The 23,676-nt window shown below is 55.1% G+C and overlaps 2 protein-coding genes and 1 pseudogene across 4 annotated transcripts in view; 2 read left to right on the forward strand and 1 right to left on the reverse strand.

The window, feature by feature from the left end:
- GRAMD1A (GRAM domain containing 1A) overlaps positions 1–10,478 on the forward strand; it is a 23,236-nt gene extending 12,758 nt beyond the window's left edge. For both annotated transcript variants that reach the window (XM_023516911.1, XM_012809163.1), the window contains exons 8-19: positions 507–619; positions 791–941; positions 1,448–1,646; positions 2,712–2,855; positions 4,398–4,516; positions 4,592–4,734; positions 5,869–5,972; positions 6,057–6,230; positions 6,330–6,417; positions 7,649–7,756; positions 7,841–7,961; positions 10,068–10,478. In XM_023516911.1, coding sequence (XP_023372679.1) covers positions 507–619; positions 791–941; positions 1,448–1,646; positions 2,712–2,855; positions 4,398–4,516; positions 4,592–4,734; positions 5,869–5,972; positions 6,057–6,230; positions 6,330–6,417; positions 7,649–7,756; positions 7,841–7,961; positions 10,068–10,160 — 1,557 coding nt within the window. In that variant the 3' untranslated portion in view covers positions 10,161–10,478. The remainder of the gene's footprint in view (positions 1–506; positions 620–790; positions 942–1,447; positions 1,647–2,711; positions 2,856–4,397; positions 4,517–4,591; positions 4,735–5,868; positions 5,973–6,056; positions 6,231–6,329; positions 6,418–7,648; positions 7,757–7,840; positions 7,962–10,067) is intronic.
- Positions 10,479–13,622: 3,144 nt separating this feature from the next.
- SCN1B (sodium voltage-gated channel beta subunit 1) lies at positions 13,623–23,414 on the forward strand. Its single transcript, XM_003796105.3, has 6 exons — positions 13,623–13,741; positions 15,332–15,498; positions 16,280–16,520; positions 22,125–22,266; positions 22,608–22,679; positions 22,766–23,414. The coding sequence occupies exons 1-5, from the start codon at positions 13,702–13,704 to the stop codon at positions 22,672–22,674; spliced, it is 657 nt and encodes a 218-aa protein (XP_003796153.1). The 5' UTR covers positions 13,623–13,701; the 3' UTR covers positions 22,675–22,679; positions 22,766–23,414.
- LOC100955674 lies at positions 19,083–19,578 on the reverse strand (annotated as a pseudogene). Its single transcript, XR_001161545.2, has one exon. The product of XR_001161545.2 is annotated as a 40S ribosomal protein S25 pseudogene (transcript).
- Positions 23,415–23,676: the final 262 nt, after the last annotated feature.

Here is a 23,676-nt window from a genome sequence, read left to right on the forward strand (position 1 = left end):
AAAAAATAGCCGGGCACCTGTAGTCCCAGCTACTTGGGAGTCAAGAGAATTGCTTAAGCCCAAGAGTTTGAGGTTGCCATGAGCTGTGATGCCATAGCGCTCTACGGAGGGTGACATAGTGACATAGTTCCCAAGGTTCCCCAGGGGCACCTGGGAATGTCACCAGGGAGGGGACAGGACAGCAGGAGGTGGCTGGACAGCTCTGGAGCCTGGCTGGGATTGAATCCCTGAGTTGGCTCTGGTCACTTGTATGGCCACAAGCACATGACTTCCTCTCCATGGTCCTCTGTAAAAATAGGAACATTAATTGGCCAGAGTCTTATGGGGAGGAGGAGATGTGAGCACAAGGCTGGCTGCCTGGCGCTGGGAACCATCTTAAGTGGGACAGCATGTCTGCCCCCGTGTGGAAGCCAGGGGAACTGCCGAGGCTGAGGCTGGTGGGGAACTAGGTCCTCCGGCTTTGGCAGTGGGGAGGTGGAGGCCAACTCCTGGTCCTGCCTGCCCAGACGCTGAGTCCCCGTGAGCTCTGGCACCTGGTGCATCAGTGCTATGGCTCGGAGCTGGGCCTCACCAGCGAGGATGAAGACTATGTCTGCCCCTTGCAGCTGAACGGTCTGGGGTGAGTTGGGGTTGGAGGTGGTCCCAGGGTTGGGGAAGAGCAGGCAGGGCTGTGTTCAGAGCATCTGCCACTTCTGGAGTGCTGGGTGGGTGGAGAAAGTCTGGGAGATCTGGGGGCCGGGTGTGAGGCCCCAAGGAAACAGCAATCCCACTTCCTTCTTTTCCCCTGCAGGACCCCCAAGGAGGTGGGTGATGTGATTGCCCTGAGTGACATCACCCCCTCGGGGGCAGCTGACCACAGCCAGGAGCCAAGCCCTGTGGGTTCTCGACGTGGCCGTATCACTCCCAATCTCTCCCGAGGCAGCAGCGATGCCGACCATGGGGTGAGGAGTGGGTTGGGGGAGAGGAGGGTGCCGGCGGGAAGAGAAAGAGGAAGGCTGGGTGAGTGGGGGAGAGGGACAGCCTGACACAGTCCAGGAATGGACTGAGGGACAGGTGGTAATGATGGAGGGGCAGGACAGAGATGGGAAGATGGGCAAGGAAAAAAATAGGTACAGATGGGAAGGAGAGACAGGCCAAAGAAGGGACAGACAAGTGGAAGGGTGAGAAATAAAAGGGGTGAGGGATGGGGGACAGATGAGACACACAGATGGACAGGTCAGGCATGAGGGCTTATGGCCTGGGCATCTAAGACAGCCTGGTAGGGGGTGAGAAGAGCTCTTGTCTGGGTGGCCCTAGGCCCTTCAGCTCAGCACACACACTATCTCCCCAGCATTGGTTTCCTGACCAAGATCTGGCTGGGCTCTGGAATCCTTGTGGCCAGCATGGACACCAGTGCCCTCAGGCTGGGACAAAGGCAGGCAAGGCTGAATGAGCCTTCCTCTTACAGGCAGAGGAAGACAAAGAGGAACAGACAGACAGCCAGCCAGATGCCTCCTCCAGCCAGACAGTGACCCCAGTGGCTGAACCGCTGAACACAGAGCCCACCCCACCTGATGGGCCTACCTCCCTGGGCCCCTTGGACCTGCTGCCTAGTGAGGAGCTGTTGACAGACACAAGTAACTCCTCTTCATCTACTGGGGAGGAAGGTGAGGCAGGCCTTAGTTATGTATGGCAAACCTCGCTCTACCTTAATTTAAGCAAGAGGAAATTTATTAGCTCACAGGACTGAAGAATCCAGGGGGTAGGCAGGTGTGACATTCCGGCGGGAAATTTTTCTGAGTTTGGCTCTGCACTGAAGGCAGCACGGCAGGGTGTGTAAGAGCACAGATTCTGAAGCAGATTGGCAGGGCTCAGACTCTAGCCATATAAGAGTGAGCAAATTATTTTACTTCTCTGAACTTGTTTTCCTCATCTGAAAAATGAGGTTAGCAAGAATGATACACACCTCATAGGATTGTTCTGGGGGCGGGGGTTGGGGTTTTTTTTTGCAATTTTTGGCTGGGGCTGGGTTTGAACCCGCCACCTCTAGCATATGGGGCTGGTGCCTTACTCCTTTGAGCTATAGGCTCCGCCCTTCGTAGGATAGTTTTTAAGAGAATTACATGAGTTAATATATGTAAAGCTCTTGGGCCAGTGAGTGTTAGCTATTGTTAATTCTCTTATTATTATGTTTTCTTTCTGCCAGCTGATTGTCAGGTAGCCTTTGCTGTCCCAAACAAACTTAGAAATAAGAGAAGTTTGTCTCAGAGACTACAGCAACATCCTAGGGCTGCCTCAGATTGATCCAATTTGTAGAAGAAGGCTGCCCCTGAACCAATCGCTAACTGAATAGTTTGCTCCTGCACCAATCACTGTGACTGACTGACCTGGCTTAGTCTCACAGCATATACACCTGAACCAATCAGCGTGACTGAGAGCCACAGGCTGATGGGCCTAGGAGCACATGCCCAGCCCTGTAATGACCGTGATTTCAATCAGCTGGGCTGAGCTTGTTCTCCCTCTATCTGGTGGCTCTGACTCGCCAGGTCTGGGGCACAAACCTACCCTCAACCCATCCCAGTGGCAGAGGGGGCTGAAGAAGCCTCCGTGTTCATGTCCACTCTGGCCAAGGAAGATGGGTCTGCCCATTCATCCCACAGAGCCTGGGCATGGGGACAATGCTCCCCAGAGGCAGGGAGACTGCGGTCATCTTTGGCCCTTCTCTTTCCCAGCTGACCTGGCCGCCCTGCTTCCCGATCTCTCTGGCCGTCTCCTCATCAACTCTGTCTTCCATGTGGGCGCTGAGCGGCTCCAGCAAATGCTCTTCTCAGACTCGCCCTTCCTACAAAGCTTCCTGCAGCAATGCAAGTTCACAGGTCAGGGGGCAGACCAAGGAGATGCCACGGGTACCCAGGTGCAGGGGAGGGGTGAGGAATGGTGAGTGCAGACATAGGCAGGCACTGTCAAGTGGTGTGGCAGGGTGGGGTGAATAAAAGCAGCATCTGTGACACCAGAAGTGGTTCTGTTCAGGGTTCTAAACCTCTCTGTGCCTCAGTTTCTTCTTCTGTACATAGTGTAATGGGGGTGTGATAACCACCTGTCTTACTGGTTCTCATGAGAACCAAATGAATTAATATTAGACAAGTACCCAGAGCAATTGTGTATGGCAAGAACTGAATAAGTACAAGTTTATGGTCACACATTAGGGTCCCTTTTGTCAAGCCTGTGCAGACCCATAAGAGGCCAGGATAGATGATCTCCTGTCCTCAGTGCTGAGAATCTGGTAAGAAGGACAGGAAATAAATACACAAATGAATACCACACAGTGCAGGTGTGGTGTGTGAGTTAAGGGAGGGGCTGTGGGTGTCAGAGGGTATCTGTGACCTGAGGTGTGTCAAGGACGCCTGCCAGGAAGTGGGAATGGTTGGGGGAGAGGAACCCAGGGGACCAGCGTAGCGCCTGGGGCTGGAGGCAGACACTAGGTCCCTTGGGGCTGGACCACTGCAGCCAGGTATGGAGAAGGGGAAGCCACAGCACCAAGGGAGGCGGAAGGGTTGATGTGCTTCAGGCTGTAAGAGAGAGTAGCTAAAGAGCTTGGGGGGTGATTAAAGAGATTCAGGTAGGGGAGGGGCTAGTCAGGTGGTAGTTTTCTCTTTATTTCTTGGTTCTGTGTTAATGAAGATGAACCATGTGGAACCCGCTGCAGAATCAGTAATCATATGCCTTGTGTTGGGGGACATAAGTCCCCCAAATCTATGCTTATATCCCAGAGGGACTGGCACATCAAGCTGAGGAGTTCTGACTTTGTCTTGGGAGGTGGGATGGGGAGCCATATGTTCTAGGCAGATAAGGGATAGGGCCAGGCTTAGATTTAATAAGATATCCCTGGACCAGGTATAGAGACTGAGGCCAGGTGCTCAGCAGCAGCGGGGGATATTGGCTAAACAGGAGCCATGTTCAGGAGATCTGGTGAACATTCAGTGGAGCTGACAGACTAGGGATGGGCATGTCCAGGGCTCCAGTGGGAGCCTGGAGGGCACAGGGGCCAGCCCTGAGATGGAGACCTGAGAGGAGTAGCAGGTTTGTCCCCAAACAAATGGGAACAGATACTGAGGCCAGTGAGGGGTCCAGGGAACTTCTAGGGGAAGGTGTGCAGAAGACTGCAGTTCTAATCCTCAGAGGGGCTGGCAGGACTGGTACAGGGGGAAACTGAAGCTGCAGGAATGGATGAGATGGCCCTAGTGGGAAAGGATCCCACGTATAAGCTTGACCAGCATCTGAAGGTCAAGGCTCCTGGAAGAAAGGGAGGCTTGACAATGAGGTGGGAGGTCCGGGACGAGTCCCCAAACAATCAAAACTCTCAGCCTATGGGCCCAGGACTGGAGGATGGTCTCATTTTGCTTCTCCCTCTCCCCCAGACGTGACCTTGAGCCCCTGGAGTGGGGACAACAAGTGCCACCAGCGTCGAGTGCTGACCTACACCATTCCTATCAGCAACCCACTGGGCCCCAAAAGCGCCTCTGTGGTGGAGACACAGGTGAGCCAGGTGGACGGCCAGGCAGGTAACCTGGCTGGGGGAGTGGCCCTGATGACTTCCCCACTGTCTCCACAGACGCTGTTCCGACGCGGCCCACAGGCGGGCGGGTGTGTGGTGGACTCAGAGGTGCTGACGCAGGGCATCCCCTACCAGGACTACTTCTACACTGCCCACCGCTACTGTATCCTGGGCCTGGCTCGGAACAAGGCCCGGCTCCGGTGAGCAGTGGCTGGGCCCTCAGCCTGTGGTGCCAGTGGTCCCAGGATTCCTGCCCCACCCGCCCCACCCCCAAATCAACAGCAGAACGTTCCCTGGTGATGAGGGCTACAGAGAGAAGCACAGTAGACTGCAGAGCTGGAGGGCATTGGGGAATCTAACACGCAAAACGCTGGTCAGGGAAGGGCCCTCTGAGAAAGGAAGTTTTCACCAAGAATCTGAAGAAAGTGAGAGGAATTTCTTTGGCTCAGCCGGTGCAGAGGCCCTGAGGCAGGCGTGTGGAGTAAGTGTGGGAAGAGTGGGCAGTGAGATCATAGAGGTGAACCAGAGCACACATGGCTTTGGGACTCAAGCTGAAGACTTTGCTGTTACCTGGAGCCAGGTGCAGTTGGGGCAGAGTTCTCAGCCAGGAGGGTCCAGATCTGACCCAGGTGTTCCCAGGCTCTATCTGGCTACAGGTGGGGACTAGACCATAGGGGCAGGGAGACTAGGGGGGAAGCTGCCAGGATGTCCAGATGGGAAGGGATGAAGGCTGAGCCCAGGTGGGGACAGTGGAGGGGGAGAAGAGTTTAGACTGTAGAGGGATTTTACTGACAGATTGGGTGTGGGTGGAAGGAAAGAGAAGGCTCAAGGTGTTTGGCTTGAGCCACTAGAACAGTTGTTCTCAACCTGTGGGTCTCGACCCCTTTGTAACAATGAAAATACACTGCGGCATTAGGAAGGTTGAGAACCACTGCACTAGAAGGACTGAGCTGCCCCGGACCCAAAGGAGTAGGCTTGGGAAGATTGGGAGTCCAGTCTGGGAAATGTTGGGCTGAGTTGTGTCTTAGAACCCCGAGTGGAGCTGGGGGGCCGGATCCTGAGGGAAGCAGGCTGAAACGTAGTTGTGGGAGTGGACAGTGCTCAGGCAGCCAGGCCTGCAGGGAGTGGGCGTGGAAGGGGAAGGGGCTCAGCTGGGCTGGCCAGCGTGTGGGGTGAGTGGAGGCTGCAGGGAAGCTGTGGGGGTGGGAACACGCCTGTTTTGTCTGTGACAGAGAGCCATGTCTGAATCAGAGGAAGGAAGGAACCTGCCTGGGGGTGGGGCTGCCAGGGCTGGAGTGAAACCCTGCCCCTTTGCCCGGCTCTCCCAACCCCAGGGTGTCCTCTGAGATCCGCTACCGAAAGCAGCCATGGAGCCTGGTGAAGTCACTCATCGAGAAGAACTCCTGGAGTGGCATCGAAGATTATTTCCACCACCTGGGTAGGGTGTGGAAGGCCAGCCAGGGCGGGCTGGGGTGTAGCCTGGCTCAGTGCAGACATCTGGAGCCCACTCTTCCTACCGCAGAGCGAGAGATTGCCAAGGCGGAGAAGCTGTCCCTGGAGGAAGGCGGGAAGGATGCCCGAGGGCTGCTGTCAGGCCTGCGGAGGCGGAAGCGGCCCCTGAGCTGGAGGGGCCATGGTGACGGGCCCCAGCACACAGACCCTGACCCCTGCGCGCGGGCTGGCATGCACACCTCGGGTGCGTTCCATCAGGGCCTGGTCAGGGTGGATGGAGGAGCTGAGGGCTCATGACAGGGTGGCCTGTGATGGCTATCTGATCTACACTGCTTTCCTGCAGGCTCCCTCAGCTCCCGATTCTCAGAACCGGCTGCGGACCAGGGCCCCGGGGCAGGCATCCCTAGTGCCCTGGTGCTCATTAGCATTGTGTGAGTAAGACTCGGGAGAGGGGCCAGGTTTGGGCGTCAGACAGGTCTGGATCTGCATCCTGGCTGTGTGACTTTGGGCAAGTGCTTGGCCTCTCTGGGTCTCTGTTTACGTGAGCACACAGGCTGATCTCACAGCAAGGGTAGGGTGAGGTTTGGGTTTGGTGTAGGGGCGAGCTCCCTACACAGTGGGGATGCTTAGTTTGTTGTGGAGATGCCTTCTCTGCCAACAGAGCAGAGCCCGGACTAGGTGAGGGCAGAGGGGCCTGGCCTCACCCCGGAGGCAGGCAGGGCTTCCTGGGGAAGCAGGCGCCCAAAGGATATGGGATTCCTCACGGGGAGAGGTATGCAGAAGAAGTAAGGTCATTTATATACTCGTGTTTTCTGTGCCCACCCCTAAGTTGGGTGACACAGGTCATGGCAGTAACCAGCAGTCCCAGGGTAAGACAGACCTGACACCAGAGCAGAGTGACTGTGCCAGGATGGTGTGACACAGGCAGTGGGCGCAGGCTGGGATGGGGAAGCCCTAGCAGGCCAGAAGAGGCTTCCTCCCAAGCCCACAGTGGACAGTAAGGCTGGGCTTCCAGAGAAAGCAGCGTGCCAGGTGTGAGAAGGGCTCAGGTGGTGGGACCACGTGCTCAGGGGTCTGCCAGTACAGGGAGACAGGAAAGCTGGAGGAAGTGGAAACAAAATCCCAGGCTTCCAGCAGATCCTGGAGGTCACACACTCACTCCCTCTAAGCCTCAGCTGCCCAGCACTAGGCCAGGCAGAGGCCGTGTGGCATGCTGGGCCCCGAGCTGCCCTCTGGGAGCAGGGGTGGGGCAGCAGGGCCAGCTGGGAGGTCTCATCTCTTTGTCTCCCCTCATTGCTGCTGCAGGATTTGTGTGAGGTAGGATCCTGTGTCCTTCACCTGTCTCCCTCCCTGCATCCCCTCCTGCTGCAGTCTCTCCTGCCTACCCCGTGCCACCCTGCTGTCCAAGGGAGGTGGTCTGGCATGATGGTCCAGGCTGTGGGCTTCAGGGCCTGGATTTGAACCCTGACTTTCCGCTTAATGGACTGCACAACTTTAGGCATATCTATCACCCTCTCTGAACCTCTGATTCCTCCTGAGAGAAGCAGAGTAGTCATGGTGCTCCTTTAAGGTGTAATTCTGTGGTGGGAGGAGGGGTCCGGAGCTCAGTGCCCAACTTGTGGGAGCATCTGGATCCCTCTGACCCTTGACCCCTGTCTTCAGCCTCATTGTCCTCATCGCCCTCAATGTCCTCCTCTTCTACCGCCTCTGGTCCCTGGAGAGGACGGCCCACACCTTCGAGTCCTGGCACAGTCTGGCCCTGGCCAAGGGGTGAGTGGGTGGGCTGAGGGGGTTGGGGGAGCTTGGGTAGATCAGGGGAGGCCAAGGCCCCACTCAGTCCCTGCATCCCCACAGCAAGTTCCCCCAGACGGCCACAGAGTGGGCCGAGATCCTGGCCCTGCAAAAGCAGTTCCACAGCGTCGAGGTGCACAAGTGGAGACAGATCCTGAGAGCTTCCGTGGAGCTCCTGGATGAGGTAGGAGGTGCCAGTGGTGGGGACATTCCAATGCCAAGCTTTGGTGGACACCTGCCCCTCTCTAGGCTTCAGTTTCCTCCTCTGTAAAATGAGGAAGCCATGCAGAGTCCCCATCTCACAGGGTCACAGGGGGAATCAGTAGGTTGGAAGAAAGAGTTTATCAGCTCACATGCTGGACAGAGGCCCAGGGGTGTCTCACTTCGGGCGTGGCTGGACCTGGCTGCTCAAGAGTAGCAAAAATTAGTCCCTTGTGCCATCTCAATGCCGCTCATCTCCAAGGCTCTCTTTATTTTAGGGGCATCCTTTCTCCCAGGATGACACGGTGGCACCTGCAGCTCCAGGCTGACAGCCACAGGGAACAGCTTGTTCTTACTGACTGCTGAGGTGGCACACCCACCCCTGAACCAGTCACAGTGACCCAGGAAGGCCAGACTCCGTCCCTGGGACCACAGAACCAGGGAGCTGGCCTGGTCTTTAGCAGGCCCCCCACTAACTTATACTGCCTGGCTGGGGGGTTGGGGGGTACCTCCTGGGGTGCATGATTCTCTCAGCTCTGGGTTTAATGTATTTTATTTACCTGGAGCTGGCTTTGGGGCTCATTTTATTCACATAGGGGATGCACGATCTGAGGGGAGAGGTTCTCCAAAGGATTTGAGGGTCTCATCTCCAAAAGGGGTTTGACCCAGACATCCCATGTAGTTCAGAGGCACCATCTCTTCAGACAACCAGGTTCAAATTCTAGTATGACCTTGTGCAAATGACTAGACCACATGGAACCTGGCTCCCTCTTCTGTTCCCGGGATGCTACCTGGCAGTACCTCAAGGACCATCATGAGGGTTATTGACATTAACATTTGTCTAGTACTAGGCACACAGTAAGCTTTTCATGTGTGTTTGCTAGTCTGAGAGTTAGCACCCAGCACACAGTAGGTGCTCACTAAATATGACTTTGCCACATGGTGATGACCTCAGGCTAGTGGCTATGATGGCTCAAGGCAAGTTTTTGGCAGTGGAGTAAGTACCTAAGGTGGGGAGGAAGATGGAAAGCTGGGGTCAGCCTGGCATCAGTCTGTTTCTGAGATCATCAGAGCCAAAGTTGCAGGGACAGTGGAGGTCAGTCTGGTCAGCCCTTCGATAATACTGAGGCCCCTCCTTAGAGGCCTCACTGCACCCTGGAGCCATGTCCAAAGAGAGATGCTTACACTGCAGAGGACTATGGTTGTGGGAATTAAGGCTTAGGATCCATTGCCCAGGGCAAGGGGAATGCCCCCCATCCTGATTATTTTCCTCTCTCTCAACTTGCCAAGGGTACCAAGTTGACTTCACAAATTAATGGTAGTGGGTGTAATTGAGTACTTATTTACTGGGAACTGGCTGTTCTGAGCACTAAGCACGATTAACTGCTTTATCCTCATGGCCAACCTTTGAGAAAGATGTTCTTGTTATCCCCATTTTTATAGATAGGTATCCTGGAGTACAAGAAGTTCAGAAACTTGGAGACTGAGTTGGTAGCTCCCACCTGTAATCCTAGCACTCTGTGAGGCCGAGGCAGGTGGATTGGCTGAGCTCAGGAGTTTGAGACTAGTATGAGCAACAGCAAGACCCTATCTCTACTAAAAATGGAAAAACTAGCCAGGAGTTGTGGCAGGTGCCTTTAGTCCCTGCTACTCAGGAGGCTGAAGCAGGAGGATTGTGTGAATCCAGGAATTTGAGTTTGCTGTGAGATATGACACCGTAACACTCTGTAGGGTGACAGAGTGAGACTCTGTCTCAAAAAAAAAAAAAGTTCAGAAACTTGGTAGTCATCGGATCCTTGAAGTTATCCTCCAAAGCAGATGTTACTGGTCCCTATTTCAGATGAGGGAACGGAACCCCAGGGGGGTTAAATGATTTGCCCAGGGTTACCCAGTGAGCAGCAGAGCTGGGATTTGAACCCAGGCCATCTGCATCCCAAGTGTGCTTGGAGTCTCTTCTGCTGCTGCCTCTGAGAGATTGAACTGGGTCCATGCAGTGTGACTCTGCTCTTCCAGCCAGTGACTGTGGTGGGGGGCGGGGGCATGGGCATGAACTCATCCCTTACCCTGCCTACCTCTGCCCTCCCTCCAGATGAAATTCTCCTTGGAGAAGCTCCATCAAGGCATCACAGTCTCGGACCCTACCTACGACGCTCAGCCCCGGCCCGATGACAGCTTTTCCTGAGGACGCCTGGCCACACAGCCCTTCTCTCCAATGGACACAAAACACACACAGCCTTGGCGGCCACTGCTGGCACGGTGTGAACGCCCGGCACTCCCAGCGGCCCAACCAGGGACCATGCAGATGTGGGGACCACAGAACTGAGATGCACTTTAGACCAGGGAGCTGGCCTGGCCTTTGGCAGGCCCCCCACTAACTTATTTTGCCCAGCTGGGGCTGTGGGAGGGGTGCCTCCTGGGGTGCACGATTCCCTCAGCTCTGGGTTTAATGTATTATATTTATTTGGGGCTGACAGAGCCCCAATAAAGGGTTGGAAATGGCTACAGCTGTACCTTTGAGGGCCCTGGGAATGGGTGGGGGTCTCCTGTTGTACTCAGATCCTGCCCTGGTGGGGAGGGGGCCATCTGTCCATTTTCTGGAGCGATAGTCCCTGAAATGACCTGATCACCTGCCCAGAGTCTGGAGCTCTGAGAATAGACACTGGTGGCCTGGGTTCCAATCCTGCTTCTGTGTAGCCATACGGCCTGGAGCAGGGCAACCTCTCTGAGCCTCAGTTTCCCTTTCTGTACAATGGGCACAATGATAGTGCCAGTCTCCCAGAGCTGTTCTGAGTCAGTGGTTCTCAAACTGCATCAGAGTCTCCTGGAGGGCTTCTTAAAAAAACAGGCTACTGGGTACCACTCCCCCTACCAGAGTTTCTGATCTGGGGTAGGGGCAGGGCTAAGATTCTGCATTTCTAACAAGTTTCCGGATGATGCTGATCACACTGTCCCAGGGCCACACTTTGAGAACCACTATTATAAGTTCAAGGAGTCAATAAATGTGGCTACTTATAACAGGGCCTGGCACAGAGTAAGTATTCACTAAATGTTACACTTATTGCATAAAAATTGAAAGGAAAAAACTCATGTAGTGAGCACCAAATATGTACCAAGCTCTGTGCCAAGATCTGATGTTCATTTTATTCACACAGTGACTTCCTGAGGTGGAGACAAAGATTTACATGCTTGGGGCCACCCAGCCAGGAGGCAAAGACTCAGGGCCTCCCTCTGGTGTCTCCACATTGAGATGCAATGTCGGGACCCCCTTCAGGGCCCCACAGCAGCCCATGCAGGCTGAGGATGTTTGGACCTTTGTTTTACAGAAGAGGAAATAGGCTTAGAGGCTGAACCCAGATCTGTCTCTCTCAGACCTTTTGCTTGGTTCAGAGTGATGAGTGAAGGGAGACCTTTGTCATGCCACACACTTGGCTGCAAGAGTCATCTTAACTAAAGGCTTGGGGCAGGGGTCTGAAGGAGAGGTTGGGTAGAGGCAGATGGATCATGAGTGGCAAGGGGCAGGCAGAGCTGGCCTCCCCCACCCTCCAGCCATGAGATCATGGCAAGTTACACACCACAAGCCTCAGTTTCCCATACCTGTAACATGGGCATAACGATAATATTCATCTTGTAGGGAAAATTAAATGAGTTAATACTAGTAAAGTGCTTAGAACAGCACTGAACCCACAGAAGGTGCTTGTAAGCTTGTAGGGCTGTTAGAAGGTGCCTCCTGTCCCTGCTGAGGCCTGTCCTCACTGAGCCTCCACCTTATACCTCCCCCTCCCCCAGAGGAAGGGCCTGGAACCACAGGAGTTACCTTCTGCAGAAGAATTTCACAGCTCAGGAAGTGCTGGCCCAGAGGCCCAGACCACATGTATGTTTGATGTCCCTGGCTCCCTACCCCTCTGCCCTGGGCCTGTTCCACGCCCTGGTTCCTTCTGCCTAACAGGGCTGGGCTAGGGTGATTCTGGGACTCTACCCTGAACTGAAGGCTAGGACCCGGCTGGGACCCCCAGGCAAGAGTCACCACCCTCATTTTCTCCATTTGGAAAAAGCTACTGGTTGGACAGGCTGCTCGCCATTGCTGGGCAGGATTCAGACCCACCTTAGGCCAGCTTCATGACCCTGAGCAAAAGAATGTCCCTCTCCCAGCCTCAGTTTCCTCATCTATAAAATAGGGGTGATAGAACTTTCTGTATAGGTTTGGGGCAGCGGTTCTCAACCTTCCTGATGCCATGGCCCTTTAATACAGTTCCTGTGGGTCGTGACCCACAGGTTGAGAACCACTGGTTTAGGGGGTAGAAGTAGATTCAGTGAATCAGGACTTACTAAGCACTGCTATTGATTTACTTTCATTCGACAGACATTTATGGAGTATCTATAATGTGCCAGGCACAGGTCAATGTGGTAGAGACACAATGGTACCCAGGACAGTGTCCTCACCTGGGGGGAATCTTACATTCCAGGGTTGGAGGGACAGGAAAACTGTAGACAGGAACAACATAAGGGCATAGTGACTCTGCCCTGGGGGGGCGGGGGGGGGGAGAGCGGGGAACCAACAAGAGTAAAGGAGGTCAGGTGGGGGGGGGGAGGCAGTTTACCCTGAGTTAACACAGAGGACCTGTGAAGGTGATACCGGAGCCACAGCCGGCAGGAGGTGAAGAGTGGTCCTGCCCCAAGAGCAGGGGCCGCGGCTCTGAGGCTGGAGTGAGCTCCCGGTGTTGGGAACACAGGGCCTCGGTAGCCGGAGTGAAGTGGGAGGAGAGAGGGGTAGGAGGTGACGTCAGAGTAATAAAGGGGTACTGGGGGGTTCACCAAGGGGCGCTCCTCCTGAAACGCGGCACCTCCAAACTCCCAGAGTGGCTTCTGTAGCTTGGCCTCCAGGGTGCCCCACCTGCTTGGGTGGGATCTGGAGTATTATTGGTAGCCTTGGCCTGAGCCCCCTCGCCCACGCCTGCCTGGTCCCGGCACAGGGATCTCCAGGCGGAGATGTTAGGGGTTGGAGGCGGATAGCGCTTGGAGGTCCCAGCCAAGCCTCCCTCAAACTTGAGAGGATGACCTCCGCAATTTGGCAATTTGAAGTCGTTAAGTCCGGCCCTGAAACTGCCCTCTAAGTCCTCTTGTGGTTCCGGGGGTAACCTTTCCAAGACTTCGAAGATGGGGGTCTCCAGCGTCTGGAGGGGTAGAAAACATCCGATCCCCCAGCACGGTGCCCAGAAGCCGCGGTCCCTGCGCCACCCAGAAAGGCCGGTACAGCGGGCGCCTCTCGGGCCGCTGCGGCAAAGGCTGGGCGGCCGCGCCCTCCTCCCGCGGTGATTCATCCCGCCCCCTCCCTCTCCTGCCTCCTCCCTCCCCAGGCCGCCGCTGCAGTGCGCAGGAGACCGCGGTCCGCGCCCGAGCGCTCCGGAGCCGGAGCCGGAGCCGGGCCAGGGTCGGTGTACCTGGCGGATGCACCCGAGCGCGCGCGCCAGCGCAGCAGCTCCAGCAGAGGCCGCCGCCCGTGCGGCGGGGATGCCCGGACGCCGGGCCCCGGGGCTGGGCCCCCGGCGGTAACCGGAGCGGGGGGGGCCGTGCCCCCCCTCCTCCCCCCTCGCCGGTCCCAGAGCCGCAGCTGCTGCGCCCGCGCGCTCCCGGGGACATTCTAACCGCCGCCGGGTCCCGCCACCTCTCGCCCGGCTATTAATACCGGCGGCCCGGGAGGGGGGCGCAACGTGCGCAGCACAGCCATGGGGACTCTGCTTGCCTTCGTGGTCGGCGCGGCACTGGGTGAGTGCGCGAGGGGCGCGCGCCGCTGAGGACACGGCTGGGGCATAGGCGGAGCGGCGGGATTCGCGCTCGGGACTCTGGGCCGCGGCGCGAGGGCGGCCCCCAGCCCAGCCCCCGGCCCCGCCAAGTCGGCCGCAGAAGTTGTGCGCGCCGGGACCGGGCTGGGTAGGGCGGTGGAGGCGCAGGGGTCTTGAGCGGGCGGGGGCCTGGCTGGCACAGCCCCGAGGCTGCGGGCGCCCAGCCGGGGGCGAGGAAACGCGGAGTCAGCTGCTCCCGGAGCCCCGCAGGCTGCAATGTGACACCCACAGCCGCGGGAGGGGGGTGGCGGGGAAGGCGGCGCCCGGAGGCCAGGACGCGAGAGACAGAGACCCAGAGAGAGCCGGAGAGACAGAGACGAGAGGGAGGGGCGAGAGACGGGGAAGGACTCGGTACCTCTGAGCGCTCCACGGGGAGAGTGGGGACGTGGGGGTAAAGTGGGAAGCAGGGACGGACAGAGGGAAAGTGAGAGCGTGTCAAGAGTCGAAGCGACCGAGAGAGAGAAACTTGAGAGAGGTGGGAAGCGAAGAGGGAGAGACGGAGACCGGTGGACCCACTGAGAGAATGCGAGATGGAGTTTTAAAAGGGAGAATCACGGAAAGGTGGAGGGAGAGACCACGGAGGGAGCTTGAGCCTGGAGAGAGGACACACGTGGAGGGACCTTCAGAGAGACCCGGAGGAGGGATACACATGGGGGAGACCAGGGCGCAGGCGCTCGGAGACACAGAAGGAGACGGCAGGGGAGGCTGACAGAAGTCCTGAAGATTCAGAGATTCGGGAAACAAGGCAAAGACCCGGAGCTGGGGCGGAAGGCACCGGGTATTAGCTAGTGAGTGCCGGGAGACCGGAAGGAGGCAGCAGGTTAAGAGTGTGGAGGAGAGACCCAAAAAGTTGGGTCCCCTGAGAGTTCACAGGTCCTGAGACAGGGAAGAGTTTTGAGAAGTTGATGAGGAAGGTGTGGAGGTGAGGGAGACTGGGGATCACATAAGGGCTATGGGCCTGGGGAGCAGAAATGGGGTGAGGGTCTGGCCTGATTCCAGCGTCCCCCGACCCCCTCCCCAGGCCTTCCTTTTCCCTTGCCCGTTTGTCCTGGGGCTGGCTGGAAATGAATCTACCACCTTGAACTGCTAACACAGCTGGGATTCTAGTCCCACCCTCTAGGTGATACCGTGAGCAGGTGACTTTCTGAGGAAGGGGTTCTTGGGTAGCAAAGACTAGGAGTCACTGACGGAACCAACAGCCCTATTTATTCGTGCCTCCATGTACTGGGCCCTACCTAACTTAGAGAACTCTGCCCAGCCACTGCCAGAAGCAACGTGATGGTTTCTTTCGCCTAAATCAGAGAAACTGAGGCTCAGAGAATATGAGTGATTCCCCAAGGTGATGCAGCGAGTGGCAGGGCCCAGCGTGTTACTCAGTTCTGTCTATTCATAACCATTATTGAGGGGAAACAGATGGCTTTTGAGGGGTCTGAAAGCCCACAGCAGCCAGTGAACCTGGCAGCGCCTAGGGTGATGGGTGCCCCCGTTTGACCTAAGCCCGCTGTCCCCGCAGTGACCTCGGCCTGGGGGGGCTGTGTGGAGGTGGACTCGGAAACCGAGGCTGTGTACGGGATGACCTTCAAAATTCTGTGCATCTCGTGCAAACGCCGCAGTGAGACCACCGCTGAGACCTTCACAGAGTGGACCTTCCGCCAAAAAGGCACCGAGGAGTTTGTCAAGGTATGTGGGTGCCTGGCACAGGCGCGGGAGAGCAGGGCTCTGTGTGAGGGCCTGGTGAGGCTGGATCTCAGGCTGGGGATTGGGGGGGGGTTTGTTTTTAATAATGTGCTAGGATTGATGACCCAGATTCAAATTCTGGTTCTACCACTGACCGGCTGGTGACCTTGGGTGAGTCACTGAGCCTTTTTGAGCCTCAGTTTCCTTCTCTGTAAAGATGGGGGGGATGACCCCATAGGTGTGTGTGAAGGCTGAGTTGATGCACTCAGCATATGGCTGGCATGAAATAAACGTCACTGGGGTTATTTGGCACCTGCAAAGACATCCTGGGTTATCAGCATGGGGGCAAGCAGAATTTAAAAAGTATTTCCTTTATACCTATTCTGTGTGTGTTTTGGATTACACATGATGGGGCACCTTGACCTGCTGGAAAATTGGGGTCTTTGCCAGCAGTGGGGAATTAGACTTCCCTGTCCCTCCTTGAGGAGTGTGTCAGGTGGCTGGGGAGAAACTGCCGGGGAGGGCCCAGGAGTCCCAGAGGGATTTGGAAGGATGGCTGGGGACTTTGTGTGAGTGTGTGTGGCTTTCAGGCCTCAGGCGCAATCAGGGCCCTGGATGGACCCAGGCAGGACCCTATAGCACCCTGGGCCCTTCCTGCCTGAAATCAAGGTGACTGAGCTCACTTGTGTGCCATCTGTGTCTGTGTGTGTCAGGGCAGGGAACGGAATTGGGGTCAGTGGGGGGACACGGGCCCAGGCAGTGACACGTCCACCGCTGCCCCTAGATCTTGCGCTACGAGAACGAGGTGCTGCAGCTGGAGGAGGACGAGCGTTTTGAGGGCCGCGTGGTGTGGAATGGCAGCCGGGGCACCAAGGACCTGCAGGACCTGTCCATCTTCATCACCAATGTCACCTACAACCACTCAGGCGACTACGAGTGCCACGTCTACCGCTTGCTCTTCTTCGAGAACTATGAGCACAACACCAGCGTCGTCAAGAAGATCCACCTGGAGGTGGTGGACAAAGGTGAGATGGGCCCGGCCAGCCCCTTCGCCCCGCTGCCCACCAGCAAGCCAGATGGAGGGACAGATGACAGATGGCAAGTAGGGGACAGGCTGGCTCTGTGCCTGGGCCAGCCAACCGCCCACAGCAGCACCTCCCCCACCCCCGGCCCCCAGCTCCAGCTCTAGCTCTGGCCTCTGTTTCTCATCAGTCCATGGAGGGGTCAAAAGACACCTCTCCCTACAGGTGTTCTGTGTGCAGAACCCAGCTCTGTCACCAGTGCTATGTTAGTTCTGCCAAGTGTCTGCGTCTCTGAGCTGAAGGCTTGTCCTGTTGGAGACAGGATGATAATAGTCTCTACGTCTCAGGGTGCTTATTGTTTGAGCCCTTCTTATGTCACAGGAGGTTATGAGGATTGAGCCCAAGGCTGGAGACAAGCTGCTGGCATGTGGCAGCAGCATGGCCCCCAGACATGCAGCAGAAGGCCTCTTATATGGGGTGAGGGCAGTGGTTCTGTCATGCTGGGGTGAGAGATAGGAGCATGTGCCCTAGAGCAGAGACCTCCTCGGGCTCCACTGTGGGCTCCATCCACCAGGGAGTCTTGTTAAGGTGCAGAGTCTGACTCAGCAGGTCTGGGGAGCACCCAGGAGTCATTTCTAAGAAGTCCTCAGGTGAGGCCGCTGCTGCAGGTCTAGGGGCCATGTTGTGAGCCACAAGGGTCAAAAGTGAACTGTCTCATCATTTTGGCTTCTGCTGCCTTGGCCCCTTCTCTGAACCATCTGCTGATTAGCATAAATTGGAATTTTCCAAGGCCCTGTGGCCCATTGGCGGAGAGAGTTTGGGAGAATCCTAGGCTTTGAGCCAGCTGTGTGGCTAATGCCTCTTCTGGGCCACAGCACACACATTCTCACGGGCAGCATGCACCCTTCCTTTCCCTGAGATAGGTGCTGGCCTCCCTGCCTTCCGTGGAGTCCCTCACTGAATATTCCCACACCCTCCAGGCTAGGGATTCTTCATATGCCTATTTTACAGGCAAGGAAATGGAGGCTCGGGGCGGGTAAGGTTATGTGAATAAGGTCACACAATTGGGAGCCGGATTTGAACTCATCCTTGCCTGGGTGACTGCGTTTCTATCCTTGGCATGATTCACTGTACTCTGTTGTCAGCCAGAGCCTGTGTGTGGGTTTCTTTTTAAAATTAGCATTTTTACGTTTATTGTCAGAGTGGTGCAGGCGAATGCAGTCAGAAGATGTGTGCGAGCTGCTCCTTGTGTGCAAGCTGCTCCTTGGTGTGCAGTGTGATGCTGGGTGGGTGGATGGTCATCCACAGACACGGGTGGTGGACCCTCACCCTCACCACAGTGAGGGAGAAGGCAAAGCAGAGTTGCTGTGACAAAGGCGTCCCCCAATACTGGGGCTTAACAAAAGCTGAGTTATTTCTCTCTCACAAATCTGTGCAGAGGCGAGGTGGTTGAGAGGGAGAGAGGCCCCAGGGCTCCATTCAGGCACCCAGGTTCTTTCCATATCATTGCTCAGCCATTGTTCAGGATGCCGTCTCCTCTCGGTGGCAGGGGCAGGGTAAGGGCTCTGGCCCACTGTCACCTGGTACAGCCTCTTTTTTAACCATATTGCACTGCCTCCCAGAGCCTGTATTTTTAACAATATTTACCATGATGTGGAACTTTTTATATTGTCCTCCCAGAGTCTGTGTTTTCAGCATCATCCACCAAGTTATAGTATGTTTTTATCCACCTTATGATAGAATTAACATTACCAATTATAGTATAGTATTTTATATTATAGTACTATCTTAGCATTGCCAAACATACAAGAATATTTTATCATAATCTATCATGCTGGGGTATTTTTAATGTTTCCCACCATACCATCATACTTTTATCATTACCCACTCTGCTATGCTATGGAGTTTTGAAATATTATCAGTCTTATTCTAATATTTTCTTTCTTTTTTTTTTTTTTTTTTGAGACACAGCCTCAAGCTGAGCCCCTGGGTAGAGTGCTCTGGCTTCACTGCTCACAGCAACCTCCAACTCCTGGGCTCAAGCGAGTCTCCTGCCTCAGCCTCCCAAGTAGCTGGGATTATAGGCGCCCACCACAATGCCCGGCTATTTTTTGGTTGCAGCCATTATTGTTGTTTGGTGGGCCAGGGCTGGATTCGAACCTGCCACCTTAGGTGTATGTGGCTGGCGCCTTAGCCGCTTGAGCCACAGGCGCCGAGCCTATTCTAATATTTTCAATACTCCTTGTTACACTATGCGATATTCATTATTACCCATGATACTAGATTGCTTTTAACATGACTCATTGCACTACAGTACTTTTTCTTTTTGAGACAGAGTTTCACTTTGTCACCCTCAGTAGAGTGCTGTGGCATCACAGCTCACAGCAAACCTCCAGCTCCTGGGCTTAGGCGATTCTCTTGCCTCAGCCTCCCGAGCAGCTGGGACTACAGGTGCCCACCACAATGCCTGGCTATTTTTTGTTGCGGTTTGGCCGGGGCTGGGTTCAAACCATCCACCCTTGGTATATGGGGTACTTTTTCATTACCTACAAGTTTTTTTTGTTGTTGTTCAATAAAGTTTTATTTTTCCAAATATATGGTTGGTTGGACCCTGTTCATGCATCTTCACCAGCAGCTGGGGCATCTCCACCCTTGGTATTTCTGGTATAAATTACTTGAGCTCTGTGCTTAGAAACCAGTTTGATAAGTCCTTTACTAAGGAGCTCTTGAAGGGCTGCCCTGGCCAGGGAACCTCGAATCTTCAGTCTCTCAGAGACCACAGCTGGAGTGATAGGCTTATAGTTGGGAACTTCCTTACAGAGTTTGTCATATGTAGCTTTGTCAAACAAGACTAGGTTGTTGAGCTTGTCCTGAACTTTGCCCTTGGACCACTTCTTCTTTTTGGCCTTGCCTCCAGATTTGTTCACTGGGTCTTTGTCTTTCTTGGCCGACTTTCTGGCGTCTTTCTTCTTCTTGTCGTCCTTGGGCGGCATTGCGAAGCTAGGAGAGGAGCTGCCACTACTGCAACCTAGCTAAGATGTCGGACAAAAAAAAAAAAAGTACAAGTTTTTTTTTGTTTGTTTTTTGTTTTTTTGAGACAACAGAGTCTCACTCTGCCACGCTGGGTAGTGTGCTGTGGCATCATAGCTCACAGCAACCTCAAATTCTTGGGTTCAAGTGATCCTCCTGCTTCAGCTTCCCACCAGCTGGTGCCCACCATCCTGGCCAGTTTTTCTATTTTTAGTAGAGATGGGGGTCTTGCTGTTCCTCAGGCTGGTTTTAAACTCCTGAGCTCAAACAATCCACCTCCAGGGTGCTAGGATTATTAGGCGGGAGCCACCGCACCCTGCCCACCCACGGTGTTATTGTATTGTTAGCATTGCCTGCCATCCCATATTTTTGAAATCGTTACCCTTCACTCTGTCACTGCAGTTTCAGCATTGCCCATCAGCCTGTAATTTCCTCCCAGTCACAACCCCGAAGGAATGAACAAAGAGGAGGTGCTGGGTCTGGGTGGCGAGAACTTCACAGACCTGGGAGAGGTGTGGAAAGTGCTAGGAAGCAGGCAGGTGGGGATGAGAGGAGACAGTAGTTCTCTTTTGGATATACGCAGCATACAAGCTCCTTGGGGTGCAGCAATCTGAGGCTGGTGAGAAATCTGGCCTGCAGAGGGGCACCTGGGACTTCCTATCCGGAAGCTGCCTGTGTGGGCAGAGCAGGTGAATCTCTTATAATAGAAGGTGAGGGTTTTTTTGAAGAAAGCTAAGGTCTCCCTGGAGAAGATGCCTCTGACCTTCTTTCTGTGTGACCACGTAAGGAGCTCTCCTTGCCTCATCTCTCATTTGTAAAGTGGGGGTAATGGCAGTCTTCCCACCCAAGACATCTGCATGAGCTGATGGAGACTGGGCCCCACATAGGGCAGGTCTCTCCTGGGCTGTGAATGGTTTCCTTCCAGAGCAGATGAGAGCTCAGATCCTGTAGTCAGTTAGGTACACTTGGGCTGGAATCCTGGTTCCAATCAGAGCTGTGCATCCTGGCCCAGCACCTTCCCCTCTCTGGGCCTCAGTGTCCTTCTCTGGAAAATGGACCTTTGCCTATCACTGTTCTATTCTGCCTGGGAGAGGGAGTCAGAAGCCAGGTGGGAGAGCCAGGGATACTGTGCTACCTAAATCCATCTGGACGTGGGGTTCCTGGATTGGGGGCAAGAATCCCAACGATGGGGAGCTTTAGCCAACATGTAGCCAACTCAGCGTGGTGACGTGGGAAGCCAGGGCAAGCCCTGGGGGTTCTTATGAGGCATCAGGAAGACAATCAGATAAAGAACTTACCACAAAGCCTGACTGAGACCAGCACCCGGTACATGGGATGCTTTAATGATGTCTATTGAACAAACAAGCCAAAGATAGGAAGAATGAATTAGTGAATGAATGAATGAGGTATGGAACCCTGTCCCAGCTCCTTGTGCAGAGAAGCAAGGAGGGGGTGAGACAGGAACCAGCCCCACACCCTCCCTCACTCTGGCCCAGAAAGTATCAGTGCCATCTGTACAGGGTGGAGCCAAAGAAAGTGCCCTGCTTACAGGGGAGGAAGACCATGTGAGGACAGCGGGGAAGATGAGATGTCAGCCATCCAGGAGGGGGCCAGGATGTGGGGTGGATGCCTGGCAAATCCATCTGAGGACGCCAGAGTGGCTTTCGACCCTGGTCCCCTGGGTGAATGCGCTCCCTTTACAGTTTAAATTTAGGCTCAATGAAAGGAAGCTGGCAGTGGCAAAGGCCAGCAATGTGGAAAGGATGTAGGGTTTCCGGAAAATAGCCAACACTTAGGCAGTGCCAGCTGCGTGCTCATCCAAGCATGTTGCGGATGTTAACTCATTTCCTCTTCCCAGCCACCTCGTGAGAGGGTATGTGTGTTATCACGCTAATTTTCACAGGGGGAATGGAGGCTCAGAGAGGTGGACTCATTTTCCTAAAGTCACACAGCTAGTAAGAGGCAGAGCCAGGATTCAAGCCCTGGCAGTCTGGCCTTACAGCCTCTGCTGTTAATCGAGATGCTGCATTGCCCTTCTTACAATAGTAGTAACAATATTAATAACAGTGAATGTGTATTAAGTGCTATTTATAGGCCAAGCACTATTCTAAGGATTTTTAAAGCTTATTTAATTCTCATAACACTCTAATGCAGGAGGTATTGTGATTATCAACGTCTTACATTTGAGAAAATGAAGGCCCAGAGAGGTTGTGTCATTTGCCCAAGGTCACGCAGCTGACGAGTAGGAGAGGCAGAATTTGAACTTGAGCATTCTGGTCGCAGAGCTGTAGCTTTTGGGCACTGTGCCCAACAGCCTTCTGAATGATACAATTTGCTCTCAAGTTACATAGGGAGGCACGTTGAGGGTGACCCCCAGGGCTATCCAAGGCTTGTTATTAACAATAACAGCAACTGGTTACTGTAGGAAAGCAACATGATTATCCTTTTGGGGCACTAGGCCCAGGGCAGTCGAGCCACTTGCCCAAGCTCACACAGCAAGCCTGCAGCACACTCAGGCTGCCGTGCCTCCTGAGCTGGGGTCTTGGCTCCCACCTCACCCCTGCTTGGCCCCTGCAGCGAACAGAGACATGGCGTCCATTGTGTCTGAGATCATGATGTATGTGCTCATCGTGGTGTTGACCATATGGCTCGTGGCAGAGATGGTTTATTGTTACAAGAAGATCGCTGCTGCTACAGAGGCTGCTGCGCAGGAGAACGCGTGAGTGGTATTGGGGAAGAGGTCGTCAGGTGACCCCGGCCTCTGGGGACTTGCCAGTGGAGAGCATGAGCTGAGGGTGGAGGTTGGGGGTGGGATTGACCAGATGCCATCTACCTCATCTACCTATCTCCCCCCCTCCCAGGGAAGTACTTGTCAACATGGGACAAGAGTGGTCAGGCCCTAGCCCCTTTCTTCCTCAAACTCGGGGGCCCAGGCTCCCAGCCACAGCCCCTCTCCTAGCTCAGGAGCCCTGTTGGCAGAAACTATAACCTTCTTTGGTTTCCTGGTGGTCAAGCCACACTGATTATAGCCTCACGGTACACCTGGCCTTTCCCCCATAGCTCGGAATACTTGGCCATCACCTCAGAAAGCAAAGAGAACTGTACGGGCGTCCAGGTGGCTGAATAGCCTTGGTAAGGTGGGTGGGTGGGCAGAGGCTGGGGCACTGAGGAGGGTTGCAGACCACTAGGCCCCTAATTCCCTGTCTCTCCCCTTTCAGGCCCTGGGCTCCACCTCAAGAAAGAGCCAGCCCTGACTGGAATGCCCAGGCACACCTGCCCCCAGGGGGGAGTTGGCCAGCCCTGAGCCTCCACATGCCTCAGAGTCCTGCCAAGGGAGCTGTCAGGGTGGGAGGGGGCAGGGGGCTTGGCTCACACCCCAACCTAGCCTTCTTCCTCCTGCCCATCGCCCACCCGCCCACCGCCATGCATGATGGTAAAGCAATACTGCCGCTGCCCCGCCCCTGCTTCTGCTGCCTGTTTGGGGAGGGGGCGGCGAGGTGGGGGCAGCGGCTCCGCATCCCTCCTTCTTGCTGATTTGCACACATTGGCCGCTTCAGACACGCACTTTTGGGGCCAGTCCCTCCTGCCTCATCCCTGCCGGAGGTGGAGGGGGGCTGGGGTCGTGATGGGCTTGAAGAGTTTAGGGCAGGGGGTCTGGGACCCACTCCAACCCCCAGCATCATTCCCCCTCCTGCTTCCTCCAGCTGGACCTGGGGTTCCCCCTCCCTGTGATGCACTCTTGCCCCGGCCCAACCCCGCCCTCTCTCACCAGCCTTGGATTGGGGCCACTTCGAAAGGGGCCCATTCAGCCTCGTCTCTCTTTACAGAAGTAGTTTTGTTCATGAAATAAAGATTCTTGGACTTGATTTGAAGTCTCTCTCATGAGCCCAAGTCACCCATGCTATCCCCACTCCCAAATCTCAGAGCCTCCGTTGCCCCGGGGACACTCTCTCTTGGGGAGGAATGTCCCTCACACATTCAGGGATAAGGACAGGAAAAGAGCAAATGTTAGGCTCAGCTACTTGGTGTGTGGTTCATGTCTAGGTTAGGGGGACTGTGAGTGGCAAAGTGGGTGGCAAGGAGCACAGAGGTGGCCAGGCAGCGGGGGTGGGGCATGGAGGAAAGAGAC

The sequence above is a fragment of the Otolemur garnettii genome, unplaced genomic scaffold, assembly GCF_000181295.1.
Source record: "Otolemur garnettii isolate 467f Iridium unplaced genomic scaffold, OtoGar3 scaffold00100, whole genome shotgun sequence".
NCBI classification, from domain to species: domain Eukaryota; kingdom Metazoa; phylum Chordata; class Mammalia; order Primates; family Galagidae; genus Otolemur; species Otolemur garnettii.

Bases quoted from the DNA above. Each gene is read 5' to 3' on its own strand.
- SCN1B (XM_003796105.3), top strand. From the start codon at position 13,702: ATGGGGACTCTGCTTGCCTTCGTGGTCGGCGCGGCACTGG. The intron at 15,499-16,279 runs GTATGTGGGTGC...CGCTGCCCCTAG, and splicing joins GCACCGAGGAGTTTGTCAAG to ATCTTGCGCTACGAGAACGA. The intron at 22,267-22,607 runs GTGAGTGGTATT...TTTCCCCCATAG, and splicing joins GCTGCTGCGCAGGAGAACGC to CTCGGAATACTTGGCCATCA.